Source organism: Neodiprion pinetum, chromosome 7 (assembly GCF_021155775.2).
Source record: "Neodiprion pinetum isolate iyNeoPine1 chromosome 7, iyNeoPine1.2, whole genome shotgun sequence".
Lineage (NCBI taxonomy): Eukaryota > Metazoa > Arthropoda > Insecta > Hymenoptera > Diprionidae > Neodiprion > Neodiprion pinetum.
The window spans coordinates 894,877-908,907 of NC_060238.1; the positions used below are offsets into that span (position 1 = coordinate 894,877).

At 40.7% G+C, this 14,031-nt stretch overlaps 2 protein-coding genes across 2 annotated transcripts; one reads left to right on the forward strand and one right to left on the reverse strand.

Annotated features, from left to right (window-relative positions):
• Positions 1-95: 95 nt before the first annotated feature.
• Prp39 (pre-mRNA processing factor 39) lies at positions 96-9,174 on the forward strand. Its single transcript, XM_046634949.2, has 13 exons — positions 96-280; positions 512-651; positions 718-1,077; positions 1,191-1,595; positions 1,965-2,151; positions 2,289-2,539; positions 2,680-2,805; positions 4,336-4,484; positions 4,624-5,035; positions 5,129-5,293; positions 5,382-5,768; positions 5,878-6,164; positions 6,633-9,174. Exons 1-13 carry the CDS (start codon positions 178-180, stop codon positions 6,928-6,930), a joined length of 3,270 nt encoding a protein of 1,089 aa, XP_046490905.1. The 5' UTR covers positions 96-177; the 3' UTR covers positions 6,931-9,174.
• Positions 8,850-13,841, reverse strand: LOC124223198 (uncharacterized). Its single transcript, XM_046634950.2, has 3 exons — positions 13,496-13,841; positions 10,025-12,749; positions 8,850-9,478 (listed from the first exon to the last, which is right to left on the reverse strand). Exons 1-3 carry the CDS (start codon positions 13,703-13,705, stop codon positions 9,330-9,332), a joined length of 3,084 nt encoding a protein of 1,027 aa, XP_046490906.1. The 5' UTR covers positions 13,706-13,841; the 3' UTR covers positions 8,850-9,329.
• Between the last annotated feature and the right edge of the window lie 190 nt (positions 13,842-14,031).

A 14,031-nucleotide genomic window follows, 5' to 3' on the forward strand; every position in this document is an offset into this window, starting at 1 on the left:
TCACAAGCCTTACGGTAGGCAACGCACACGACATTCATTACTTACAAGTCGCCTGCTTGCGCCACGCGAGAAGTAGCAGCGACAGCTGCGAACAGGAACTGGCAATACGAAGTTCATATTCGAAGCGCCGAAAATTTCCTGCCAGTCCGATCACTCGAAGCATACTTAATCCCAGGCATGGACGCACATACACAACCAACAACAGAAAGCAAAAAGATTAGAAGAAAGAAAATGGCGTCGTTAAGCGGCGACGAGAGTGAAATTATCGCTGCTGAGCCAGGTAAGAGATAGAAATATCAGTGAAAATGGTTGATTGTTATTTAGTATAGATATTGACGAATGATCGAGTGAAAAATTGGCAAAAAGTATCCCAGTTGTACGCGGTGCGATGAGATTGAAGACCGCGGTTCGCGGCGCATCGCAAACCGCCATTATCCAAGCGATACAATATCATCTCCAAATAAATTTGTAACGTATCGTTACCCTAATGCCTCCATCCACGTTTTCACAGTCAGGCGAACCAGGTCCGGTCGTGCTGTGACCAATTTAATCGTTACCAAAAAATCACCGGTCAAAAAATTACTCGCTAGAGCTACTCGCTCCCACAAGAAGGCCCGCGAGGGCGAGGATTACCTGCAACCGGAACCTGAGGTAACGTATTTCATGAATTTATGCATTTTCCAAATTTCTCGAGTATCTCACACTGTCGAATCGCAGGAGGAGGTTTATCTTGGCGAGGAGGAGAATTTGGAAGAAACTGAGGATGCCTCAGAGAATGGTCTGCTCCAACAGACACTGGAGAGTTCCATCAGCGAGCAAACTGTCGAGGAAGAAGGTACGACCTTTCACCTCGAACTTGAAGACTCGCAGGATATAGTTTTGGTTCAAGACACGGATATCTTACATCAGGATCAAAATCCAGATACAGAAATCAGAATTGTGTACCGAGACAGAGATGTCGAGGAGGAAGTTCCTGAGCTTGAGGCTCCGCCGCCACCCCTCGTCACCAAAGTTACACCCTCAGGCTCCATTGTTTCCACGTTGAAAGTAAAGGAAACAATTCAGCTTATAGACACGGTAATTCAACGCTTCTTCCTATTTTGTTTTTTTCCCTCTTGCCCAGATCAGATAATTGACCATTTGGCAAGATTTGACTCAATGTATGATTCATTCTCCAAACCTTGTTGCAGGAAATGTCTGAGAACAGCATGGAGCCTGCAGAGCTTGATGCTGAGGAGGAAGTGGAGTCCGAAGAAGTGATGGAGACCATCGTAGAAGAAAATGACGAGGTGATGGATGACTTCCACCATGTTCTTAATCAGGGAGAAGAGGCGGAGGAGATCATAGAGATGGAGCCACTGGAAAATGGGACACAAAATTCGTTTGTGCATGAAAGTCTGACAGGCTTTCAAATGGATGTCGAATCCTTGAAAACCCCATCCGCTGATCACAGCATGCTCACTACAGACAGCATAGAAGCTGACACAAAGAGGCCAGAAAGCTCGGATGAAAATCCAGATGAAAAAGAGGAGAAAGCTGAACCTGATACAGAGGCCGTTTCTGAAGATGAACTTCCAACTGAAGCTGCCGCTAAGGTATGACTAAAATAATACGGTATTGAATTTGCTGTATCAGTTTTTGGCGCTTGTTTACTGTTACAGAATTGATGATCTTAGTTTTGTCATTTGCTCCTATGCTTCTATGTATTCCGAATCTTCTCAAATTTTCTGTCATTTTTTTTTTATCACCGTTAGGATGAACATGAAATGGAAGCGATATCAGAAGACGAGTTTTTCCCTGTAGAGTCGGCCCTCCAGGTAGACCCCATCCCGTAATCCTATAATCCTGTAGTTTTCTGACAACAGTGAAACGTTACAATCAAAACGTAACATTCAAACATTATTTTGCAGTGAAAGAAAAAAAAGTTTGAAAAATTAATGTTTGATCTTCTGTACATGACCTAGGAACCCGAAACAGAGGCAGTTTCAGATGAAGAGTTGCCTGCCGCAGCGCCTGCAGATCTTGGAGAGACGGAATCTGTTTCCGAGGATGAACTCCCACCGGATAGTGACAAGAAAAAGAAAGCCGGAGCTAAAGCACTTAGCAAAGCTGCAGCAGAGAGTGCGAAGACAAAGCCTGAGGGAGGTGCAGGTATGTACTTTTTAGTTTAAGAAATATTATTCAATTATATTAGAATTTAGAGGTTTGTGAAAAAGAGGAGTCAATATAGTTTGGTTAAGCTTGATCGGTACGTTCTTTTTGAAATTATTCTTCTTCATCATTTCTAGGTAAACGTAAATTAAACGCTGAAGGAGAGTACGACCCAAGTTCTCCGACATCTGAAAACAATGATGAAACACCTGCCAAAAAAGTCGCAATTACCTCGGGAGTTGAAGGGACTGAAAACAAGCCAGAGGCGAAGCCAGCGTCTCCGAAAAAAAAAGCACTCCCAGAGCTTGACAAGTATTGGAAAGCCGTAAACGAAGATCCCTCTGATTTCACTGGTTGGACTTATCTTCTTCAATATGTGGACCAAGAGGTAAGTTTTGCATGATTTTCAAAGTGCAATACCTAATTGTTCGTCAACTTGTCCGTTAGGCGGTAAACCCGTGGGTAACCAAATGTCTCTTGAAATGTTGTGTGCGAAGTAAATGATCGAAGGTTGTTTTCATTCTGCAGAATGACGCAGAAGCGGCGCGAGAGGCGTATACGAAATTCTTGGAGCGTTATCCATACTGTTACGGATACTGGAGGAAGTTCGCGGATTACGAAAAGAAGAAAGGAAACCCGGAGAATTGTCAAACGGTGAGTTCACTTTTTCAATACATATATAAATATTCCCTAGGCTTAGTTATCATCATTATTGATATTACTATAACTATTATTATTGCATACTACTATTACGGATACCGTTATTACTGTTACTACTATCATTATTGTTACTGCTATAGCTGTTATACCACTTCTACTGCTACTAGGATACATACAATGATATTCATGAATTTTTTTAATGAAAAAAAAAACCTCTAATATGAAACTAGCTCGAGTTAGGAAGACGCCTGGGCAGTGCGCACGCACGTAAATATGGTTTTCCCTTCCAACAGCCTAGCACGTCTTGCGGCACCCATTCGACTCTCTCCGTTTACCGAATAGCTGATCATTATTTATTAATTATTATCACTACTGTTGTGCTAGTAAGGCTAAAGTATTACTACTACTACTATTACTACTACTACTACTACTACTACTACTACTACATATTAATATCGTATACGAAATATCAGTATCATTACTATAATACTAATGGTGAAATTCATACAACGTACATAAGTGAAAATAATAACGACGAATTAGTAGCACATCGATTTTCTATCAGCTTATTGTTGTTGTTCTTATTATTATTCTTATTATTATCATTATTATTATTATCATCGTTGCCGATCTTGTCGATATTTACATTGACAATGTGTTGTTCCTCCTATTGTTGTTTCTGTTTTTGCTGTTCTTGTTGTTACAGTAGTTTACATGAACTTTATAAGGTGAAAAATTCTGTACACGTTATAGAGTTACGTACGTATCTTACATATGACAAAACAAAAAATATTACAACTCGCAACAAAAACAAAAAATCAAAGTATTGTAAAATTACGAATAGGGATAAGATGGTTGTTTTGTTTGTTGGTTTTTTTTTTTTTTCACTTTTTTTTATATTACCTTCCTCTTACTCGTTGTAAAGTAAGTAAGTAAGTTTATATTGGTCGGGTATATCGGTGTTGAGACAAAGTCATATGACAATGACTTAAAGAGATGAGCGCTCACATGCCAGAGAAAAAGGGGGCTTCAGAGAGCGAGAGAGAGCGATAAGAGAGAAGATATGACAACGCGCGCCTCGTGTCGGAGTCTCCCTGAGTTTTAAGGTGAATGCACAATGCTCTGCAATCTCTGTGTTTTTTAATTATTACCACAACACAAATTTATTTACAGTACGCCTACGGTATGTGAGTAAATATTACTTATGAGAGCAACGATCCATATCTAATTATATATATACATACACATATATATATATATATAATACATATAATATAATTTTTTTTCTAAGTATAAATCTAACCTTATATATAACATGATCTTTTCGTTTTTATATACATATATAAACGTTACGACGCAAAGAAAAAATAACCACACGTGACAAGGACAAAAAACATATTAATAGATTTACATATATTACCCGAGCGCCCGATAAGAAACGTATATATATATTTAAAAAAAAAAAATCGACATAATCACGCGAACAATTTTCCTCTCTGAACATCATCATTGATAATCTCACAGGTTTTTGACCAAGGATTGAAAGCGATATCGCTCAGTGTCGATCTATGGCTGCACTACATCAATCATTGCAAAACCGTTTATGAAAACGATGAAGAAAAACTTCGGGAACAATATGAGAGAGCCATAGAGGCCTGCGGACTGGAATTCAGGTGAGATTAGTTCATTTTATCATGGTTGAAACATCCTGATGAATTCTAAGTATCTCTTCTGCTACTCAAGTCCGATCTGTCAATATTTCACATGTCGAAAATGGTCTAATTACTCTTCATTTGTCCCGCTTTGTACCAGATCTGATCGTCTCTGGGAGAGTTACATCAAATGGGAGTTGGAGGCAAAGCGTCTAAGTCGAGTGACCGCTCTGTACGATCGCCTGTTGTCAACGCCTACGTTGTGCTACCTGTCGCACTTTGAGGCCTTTCAGGAATTCGTCTCGTCGAATCTTCCCAACAAAATCTTGAACGTCGACGACTTTCTTACCCTACGTGCCGAGGTTAAGGCTCTTCTCAAATCGGACGAGGCTGCCACCGCAACAGCTTCGGTAGCGGACGATGCACCGCCTGGAGAAGAACCATCGCCACACGAGGTCCCTCCCACCGACGAGGAGACCCGGGCTATCAGAGAGAAAATCATTAGCACCAGGCGAAAAATGCACAAGGCCAACGTCAACGCTGTCGCTGCAAGATGGTCGTACGAGGAAGGGGTAATGTCGATTTTCATTTTCTTTGATGGGTCGAAATAGGGTTGAATAATCTGACCAAGATTCTAATCACATTTGTACTTTATATTTTCACAGATCAAGAGACCTTATTTCCACGTTAAGCCCCTCGAGCGGTGTCAACTGAAGAACTGGAAGGAGTATCTAGACTTCGAGATCGAGCAAAAAGATCCGGCTAGAATCATCATACTTTTCGAGCGCTGTTTGATCGCCTGCGCTCTGTATGATGAATTCTGGATGCGAGTAAGTTGTTGTCATTTCACGTTTGAAAAGACTGGAGACAAAAAGACAGAGGATAACTTTATTCTATTTCTCCTCTGTTTTATTCCAGTTTGTACGTTATTTGGAGACTCAAAAGAGCGAGAACGCTGAGAAGATAAGAGACGTGTATTCACGCGCGTGCATAGTTCACCACCCGAAAAAACCTAACTTGCATTTACAATGGGCGACGTTTGAGGAGGGTCAGGGAAACTTTGAAAAAGCATCCGAAATACTGGAGAAAATTGACGCGGCATTGCCTAATATGCTGCAGATCGCGTACCGTCGTGTAAATCTCGAGCGCCGAAGAGGGGATTTGGACAAGGCCTGTGCCCTGTACGAGAATTACATAAGCAACAGCAAAAATCGCACGATAGCCAACAATGTGGCTGTCAAATACGCGAGGTTTTTGTGTAAGGTCAAGAACGATATTGATAAAGCCGTAAAAGTACTCCTCAAGGTAATTAAATCTCTCAGACATCGCATTAACATTAAATGTGAATAAATTGAGGCATTTTAACATTCATTCGACGACGTGAGACGAATTTTTCTAATCAATTCTCCGTCAGGCGACCGACAAGGACAAGGACAACCCGCGACTTTATCTACAACTGATTGACCTCGGCCTGCAGCGGAGCCCGGTCGACACCTCGGAGGTCGTCGGGTACATGGACATGTTCATAGAGCGCGAGCATGCCGACCTCGAGCAGCGAGTGCTATTTGCACAAAGAAAGGTCGAGTTCCTTGAAGACTTCAGCCCGGACATACGCCAAGTACTTAAGGCGCACGAGCAGTTCCAGAAGTGCATAAAACAAGCCAAAGAAAGAAAGAAGGCGAAGAACGAGGACAGCAAGAGGTAACGAATACTTTAATAAACAGAAAAATATTATATACATGTATCGGGGTGGGCACACACCTGAAAAACCTGAAAATGTCAGGGTATTTAAAAGGGGTAATGGAAAACCTGGAATTGTTAAGGGATTTTTAATTTGGACATTGAAAAAACTGGAAGTATTAGTTTTCTGTCATCGGAATTCGAAATGATATTTTGAGGTAACAAATTTGCTTAAACTGACTTTTTTTTGTACGTTATATATTTTTTTTCGATTCGGATTGAATTTGAACTGAATATAGAGTCAGTAAGGTAAACAATTTAGGTCTTGTAACTTACTAAAATTGGGAAAATGCAAAGGAAAATTAGGGTTTAGGTCCTGGCAAACCTAGTAATGTCATGGAATTTTTTTTCCCAAAAATTTGTGACCACCATGATGTGTAAAAGGCCGGTAAAACTGAGGTAAAATTAATCTCAATGTTCCTTTCGCAGCGAGACGTCACCGCCAAAGAAAGTCAAGCCTGGCGACCAATCCAGCATTCCACCGCCGCCTTCGGTCGGCTCGCAGTCTTCTTACCAGTACGGAAGCGGACCGAGCGGCCCGTATCAGTCCCAGCAGCCTTTCCAGGGTGGACAGTACAGCGGGCAGGGTAGTTACCAGCAAGGATATCAGCAGTATCCGCCACCATCGGATCCGAATTACGCGAATTATCAAAACTGGCAGTACGGTCAGGGCGGACCTCAGGCTTACGGCCCCTACAATCAGTGGGGATCGTACAATTACTACTAAGCACAGTCGCGAAAGAGGTGATCTTTGTACATTCTTTTCAATAGTCTAGCTGTTACTGCTGCTGCTGGTGGTGATCAACGCGCGTTGCGAGTCTCGTTCAAGGGGCATTTGCCTTCTGAAATAAGTATTTTTTCTTTTTCTTTTTTTTTTTATCCTGCTGTTAAAATTAATTTTTATTTTGTTCAAAAGTGAGCGAAATCAATCACGTCTCTCAAGCCAAAATTTTCGTCGTACATATGCAGTGGACATTAAGACTTTCGGGATTGAAATAGAGACGAGAAGAGGTAAGATAAGATAAGAAACGATGCGTATCTGATTATGTGAAAAAATAAATTACTCATTGATTCCTTTTGTCGCTAGAGGGAAAAGAACTTTCCTTTTCTAAAGGAATTTTGTTTAAATTATTCACACTGCGATAATGCGAACTGCGCGTCGTTCGCCCCTTGAACTAATCTGTCGGTGTACTAATATTATTTCCAACCAGCCTAGACCCACGGACACTTACACACGCATATTCAATCACACGCAATCTTCACTACTGTTGAACCGCGAACGCGATAAGTAAAACTAAGAAAACAGGTTCTCATGTTATATTATTATGTATAAGGTAAGAGATAAGACAAGGCAGAGGGCAAAAGAAAGAAAACAAATAAGAAACGAAATACAAAAATTCACGTTTCACATGCACGTTCGTTTACTATTAGATCACAATGGGATTTTCCTTCGACATAGAAACGTGTTTTATAATATTACTCTTATGACCTTAAAATAAGTGAGTCTGAACAATAATTTGAAAAACCAAATACAAAAAAGAAACAACAGATTACAGTAAAAACTCACAATTATCGTTCAAGTTTGACGAAAATAATCGAATAAAATGCAAAATAAATTAAATAATTACGTTAATATACATTCGTAATAGTAATAAATGTTAATAAATTTTTATCGAACTCGTGACGAATCGTTTTACTTGGCGATGGTTGGTTATTAGTTGTGTGGATTACATGAAAATGAGGAGGATGCGAAAAATAAACGAAAAAAAAAAAATATATATATGAACGTAGATATCCACTTTTTTTTTCAATCCAGCTTAAAAAGAAAATAATATTTGATATTAACCTTGTTCGTACAATCGCAACATTCATTTTTCGTCAAATTGATTCACTTACTAATATTCGATAGTCCTGAAAATGAAAATGCAGGAAAAGAATGTTTCATTTTGTTCCCTGGTCACATTCTTATATTAATTTGTCACACAGTTATTTATCTTTCTCTATTTCGCAATCCGATTGGCAAAAGTCATGGAGAGAAGGGATAGTGAACAGATAAAGACCGTGAAACAAACATAAACATTTGACTCGCTTGGTGTTGATAATAGAGTAATGATAATGATAATGAGAACAACGAAAATAAGTCAACAATTGTTTAATCGTTATTATTATTAATGCTTTATTGATAATAATTATTATTACACGTATGCTACTTGAAAAAATATCACAATTATTATTGGACACTTGAAACAGAAAAGCAGAGCTGAAATAAACAAACAACACCCACCCAAGTATCGGGTGAGTGTGCGTATAATCAATCCTTAGCAGTTTATTTTTCAAATGATTGAAATCTAGGTCGATATAAAATTTCTTATCAAGATGAACACGTCTAATTGCAAATTCTCTTACATTTCCTACTTATGGGATTATCAATTTTTCATTTCATGCAAATTGTTCATATTGTTTACGACACACGTTCGAATTATTTGAGATTTAGTACAACGTAAAGAATAGAGAGGGAGAGAAAGAAAAGAATAGAAAGTACATTTCAATAGTATAATATTAAAGTAGTTTTTTAATGTCATGGAAAATTGTGAGTTTTTTCTTTTTTACTTTTTTTTCTGTAATTTTGCTCGCAACACGTTAATATTATTTATTAATATTATCTTGAAAACTTTTACATAATTGTTAGATTTTTTTTTTTTTGTTTTTTATGTTTTTTTTTTCCAACTCGAGAGATTAATAGCTGTAAAGATCTACACAAAGGGCGCGAAAATAAAAAGTAAGGAAAACATTATTGTTACAACGCCTAGTTTAGCAAATCTATTCGCCCGTTGTTTTATTATTAAACAATAAGGTTTTGAACCCAGTTTTGTAAATGCGAATGAACTTGTTATTCGAAACTTCACCGATTTTTCTAGCTTCCAATAGGCGTAATTATTATAATAACGTATATCAAAGTATAAAACGTCAAGCTTTGTTTGAAAAATTCAAGGTGTACCTTTTTTTTCTCTCTTTTTCAATCGAAGAAATTTAATATTTTTTTAATATAGTAATAAAAAAATTTATAGCGCGTTGGGAGTTTTTAACAAAGTTATTAGGCTAATTAACAATTCCAAGTTGCAATCTTTAAGCGACCACTGCACTAGATGCCATTTGATTGACTCCGCACGTTCCGTCGCCTCTGTACACCCTGTAATATCCTTTTTCGCCCCATTGAGGACCCCAGCTGTTCTTTATCGTCCAATAAGGCAGTGTTTTATGGAAGATGGGATATGCTGTAAAAATAAAAATAATAATGATAATAACCGTCAAGATATTTATAAATTTATTAGCACGGGACGAGATTGCACGGTATGTGACAGTGCTACTGGTTTTTGTACCGTTGTTATTTTATACAGTTTCTCTTTTAACTGCCTTACGGTTCCTAACGATGGACGATCAAATGTAAGAGTTTGCAATTATATTCCATATCGTTTCACTGTTATCTACTCAGCATTAGAATAATGCAGACATGGAGAAAATACAGGCTTAACAATGTGGCAGAAAGTCATGTAGATTAAGAACAGTCGATAAAACGTTGATTCATTAATTTTTCAGCGTAACGTTTTAATGACTATTTTTCATCATTTAAGCTTTAGAATAATTGATATAGCGATGAAAAACAACTGTCTGTATAAATAATTTATTAGAGAATTTGATTTACAGAAAAAATGTATATCAAGGGCAAGTTCCGTAGTTTTCAGCCAAAGATTGGAAAACTAATGAAACTGCACTCAATACGCACTCTGACTGTGAGTCAAATTCGCCGTAAGTTTACTTACTGTGAATTCCGTAACCGACGATCAGTACTCCATGATCAAGGTTTGTCGGGCTGCAAAGGAATTTGTAGGGATGGGAAATACCGCCCATGTAGAACTGCATTGCATTGGCATTAATGCCGATTGAAATGGGGCCATTTTTCACCAGCCACTGAGCCATTTGGGTCTCGTTACTGGTGATATTTACCGCAGAAACAACCTTCGCTCTGACCTCGCTAGTATTGAAGTGACAAACTTCGTTAGCCCCGTCATAGGGATAGTCCGATTCCAGCTCAAGTCCTCCGATTTTTTCTATCGCCCTGTACGCGTTGTCGGGTAAACCGCCTCCGCAGCCTTCATCAAGCGTGTCGCAGTCGACCAGTTCCTGCTCGGAAAACGAGAGCAGGTTTCCGTGGCGCAAGGCGTACTGTCCTTCGATGTTTCCGGTGACCGAAAACGCCCAGCATGAACCGCAGCTTCCCTGGTTCTTTACTGGCGTTACCACGTTGTGGTCACGCCAGTCGAAAGACTCGGGAAGCATGACGTTAGGAATCTCAGCCATCGGTATCGGGATCTCGTTTTCCACCCTAAGCTCCGGCTTCAGTCCCAAATACCGTTTAAACTCTTGTGTCGTCAGATCAGCGAACATTGAAGCGCCGTAAATCGCAGTTCCCTGTTCGTTGCGCTGCAGCTCTTGAACAGTCATCATATTTAGCTGGAAAACTTTGAATCGATATTTCCTGTCGGACAAACTTTCATAGCTTTTGTTGTACTTGTCAACAAAGTCGTTGAACAGCCTCTCGTTTCTCAGATACGTGGACTGCTCCAGCATCTTCTTGCTATAGTCCTTGCCTCTCAAGCTCCTCTTTGCTCGTTCGTTCGCCTTGCAGTTCACCTGCACATCAAGCGCCCCTGACTTCAGCCACGGCCTCGACCAGACCTTCACTTCGCACTCTTGTGGTTGGCTGCCAGCTTTCAGTTGGCAGTTGTTCTTTGTTCCCTTGGGACAGTCACTCTCTCCGAGTCTCACGTTTATTATGTACTGACTCCCTTGGACAATCTGACGGGTCGCGGAAATGATTTCAATCAACATGTGCTCGTTCTGTCCCCCCAAGTTTTCCGAAAATTTACTAACACCCAGATTCGCGTAGTTTTTCACCTCCGGGTCATCGATGCCTATCGGTTGTACTGCTCCCATCACTGCGGAACGTTTCTTTCTCAGGTTGGTATTCGGCTGGCATGTTACAGTTATCTTCAATTTATCCGTGGAAAGCCACGGCCTTGACCAGGCACTAATTTCACATGTCTGGGGCTCGCTGCCAGCTTGCAGTTGACAATTGTTTTTCGTTCCCTTCGGGCAGTCACTGGCTCCAATTTTTACCGTCATCTTGTAAAGAGAGCCTTGCACAATCTTTCTAGTTGCTGATGTCACATTCAGTAAAATTGGCTCGTTCTGTCCCTGATATGTTTCCAAAAATTTCTGAAATCCCATGGCTGTGAAGTTTTTAACATTCTCGTCGTTGGTGCTGATGGAAATGGCACTTCCAACATTTCGCTTATTCCGGTTGATGTTAGCTCTTTCTTGCCGTAAATCAGGTAGTGCATCTTCTACACTTTCATTGAAGTTTGATTCTAAGTCCGAAGAAGAATTCACCCCCAATCTGTCCACTTTCTCCGGTCTGATTATCTCCTCAGTTACCGGTTGCCTCCCGTCCTCATGATCGTCCACTACCGCAGTCTCTGTTCTCAATGGTATATCAAAGCCCTCCAAAAACTCCTCAAACTCTTTCTGCTTATCAACGAATCCTTGTACCTTTTGTCCATTATCTGGTCGCTCAAGTTCCACCCTCACTATGGGAGCCTCGGTTACCGCCGGTCTTTCCTGATTTAATACTTGTGCTGAATCTTTTTTCTGAAGTTCGTGGAGTTCATTAGGGTCCCTTAAAACTTGCAGTCCCTTAGTTTCAAATATGTTTTCTCCCGACAGAACGCCCTCCGTGTTTCCTGGATTCGAAATTATCGTATCCGAAACAGCGTTTACTTCATTCTCCTCATCTGAACGAGCGGTGCAATTATTTCCGATAATCTGCCTGTCACCCTGTATCCAGGGCCGCTCCTGGAACGTGATCAGACACCGTCTACTAGGGGAGTCACTCCGCAGCGGGCATAGTGAGCGTTCCGTAACTGCGTTGTTCAGACAGTTTGACTCTCCGATTTCAGCAAGAAGCTTATACTCGACGATTGTAGAACTCGGAGGAACAGCCCGAGTCACTTTCAGCATCCTTATGAATTTGTGCGTGTGTTCGTTCTGTCGGAGTCTGTCCATGGCGTCTAGAGCTTGCGTGACAAAGGCGTTCAGCCCTGGCAAATTTGGGTTCAGTTCGTAAGGGCAACCTGCACAGTAATTCGAGTTTTCCGCTTTGACCGCAATGAATGGCTCAGCTGATTCGGTATCCGGTTTTTGCAGCTCAGCTGCCGCTTGAACCTCGTGGTCGAGGTCCAAGGTGCTCTTGTCGAAGTCGCTGTCTGTGCTGGGACTATTCTGCTGTTGCTGCGACTGTTGGATATCCTCCTGAGTGGACTGAGGGTACAGGTACAAGCATTGTATAGTATTTGGGTCAACTTCTACCTGTCCCGATGTGTCTTTCAGGTCTATAGTGCACGCCTCTCTGGGACAGCTTGTCGAACCCTCTGAGCATATTGTTTCCAGGTTCAGGGTCAGTCTGTAGATCACGAAGCTTGGCTCCAACTACAAAGAAAGAGACGGAGGTTGTTAAAGTGGAAAAAAATTTGCTATCTGCTGACTCTTGCTTTGTTTACTTATTTGGACAAACATTTGCATGCATATCGTGATATATGGACCCTTGGCACATCTGTGGAAACAACGCAGACCACGAATGTTTGGTAATCTGCATATGGGGCGTATAACGTTAACATGCCAGGTCACCGATACTGATAACCCGGTACATTGATGTAATCTTTTTATCTTGACGTTTCTGTTATTTGTAAATATTATAGAGGCAAAAATATCCTGTCTGTAACCCAGTTTGAAGTGAATTCTTGCAAGAGATGCTGTTATGACGATTAATTGTTATGAAAAAAAGAAAAGTTAAAATTGTTAAATAATTGTCCGCTCTTTAGGGCGATTAAATTACTTCACATATTCATACGTGAACGCGCGAGCGACATCACGAAATTATACATTCTATACATAACGATTTGTCATCGCTACGGTTAACAAAGGGATTTCGCACGCGCCAAGCGTTACCGTATTTGTAAATAACGACGTTAGAAATTCCAAGTTAGATATCCGCTAAGTGCATGACTATGCGATGATCGATTATTGCGCGCTTTGTCGCGGAGTCAGGAGAGAATTCCAACAATAAAAATTGCAGCAATGTATTCGGAAATAGAAAAGTTTACTTTCGAAACGTCACGGGATGATGAGACATTCACGACGAATGACATCAAGTATAAAATACACAGCATAATTACCAATTTTTGCGCGCTAATCAGGTTTCCGCCCCTATACGTGTTCTGGGTTGGCGAATTTCTGTTCAACGAATTAATCGCCGTATGGATGAGGGACTCGGGGACACTTCGCAGGGATATGTTTACTGGGTTGCAAGTCCCATCAAGCGCTGCTGATAACAATAATAAAACCGTAAACAACGTCGGGAACGTGAACGACCCGAGTTCTGCCATCTTGACGTTTCGCCTTCGCGAGTTCAATTGTTACTCCGCTCTCGCGAGCATCCGAATTTATACATACACGTCGTATACACCCGGAGGATTCGACGCTGTCACCACTCAACGGTAATTCAGAGGTTAGATGGCCGTTCTGCCTATCGAGTATGGTTTATTCGCTCTTAATAAACTCTGTCACTCTCCCTCTGCGCCATGATTGGGTGAGAGCGCGCGCTTAGCCAATCATGGGCAAAGCGATAGAGATAGAGTGCAACAGGATTGACCTTACCGATCAGGCATGCGAGCATTGAGCAATACAGCTGGGTGTACTTCCTGCTTCTCGC

What these genes read in the sequence shown, in the direction of transcription:
- Prp39 (XM_046634949.2), top strand. Translation starts at nt 178, where the DNA reads ATGGACGCACATACACAACCAACAACAGAAAGCAAAAAGATTAGAAGA. An exon ending in CAACTGAAGCTGCCGCTAAG is followed by an intron (nt 1,596 to 1,964) that starts GTATGACTAAAA and finishes TACATGACCTAG; the next exon opens with GAACCCGAAACAGAGGCAGT. An exon ending in ATGATGAATTCTGGATGCGA is followed by an intron (nt 5,294 to 5,381) that starts GTAAGTTGTTGT and finishes GTTTTATTCCAG; the next exon opens with TTTGTACGTTATTTGGAGAC.
- LOC124223198 (XM_046634950.2), bottom strand. Translation starts at nt 13,705, where the DNA reads ATGGCAGAACTCGGGTCGTTCACGTTCCCGACGTTGTTTACGGTTTTA. An exon ending in TGATTAGCGCGCAAAAATTG is followed by an intron (nt 12,750 to 13,495) that starts GTAATTATGCTG and finishes CTTTCTTTGTAG; the next exon opens with TTGGAGCCAAGCTTCGTGAT. An exon ending in CGTCGGTTACGGAATTCACA is followed by an intron (nt 9,479 to 10,024) that starts GTAAGTAAACTT and finishes TTATTTTTACAG; the next exon opens with CATATCCCATCTTCCATAAA.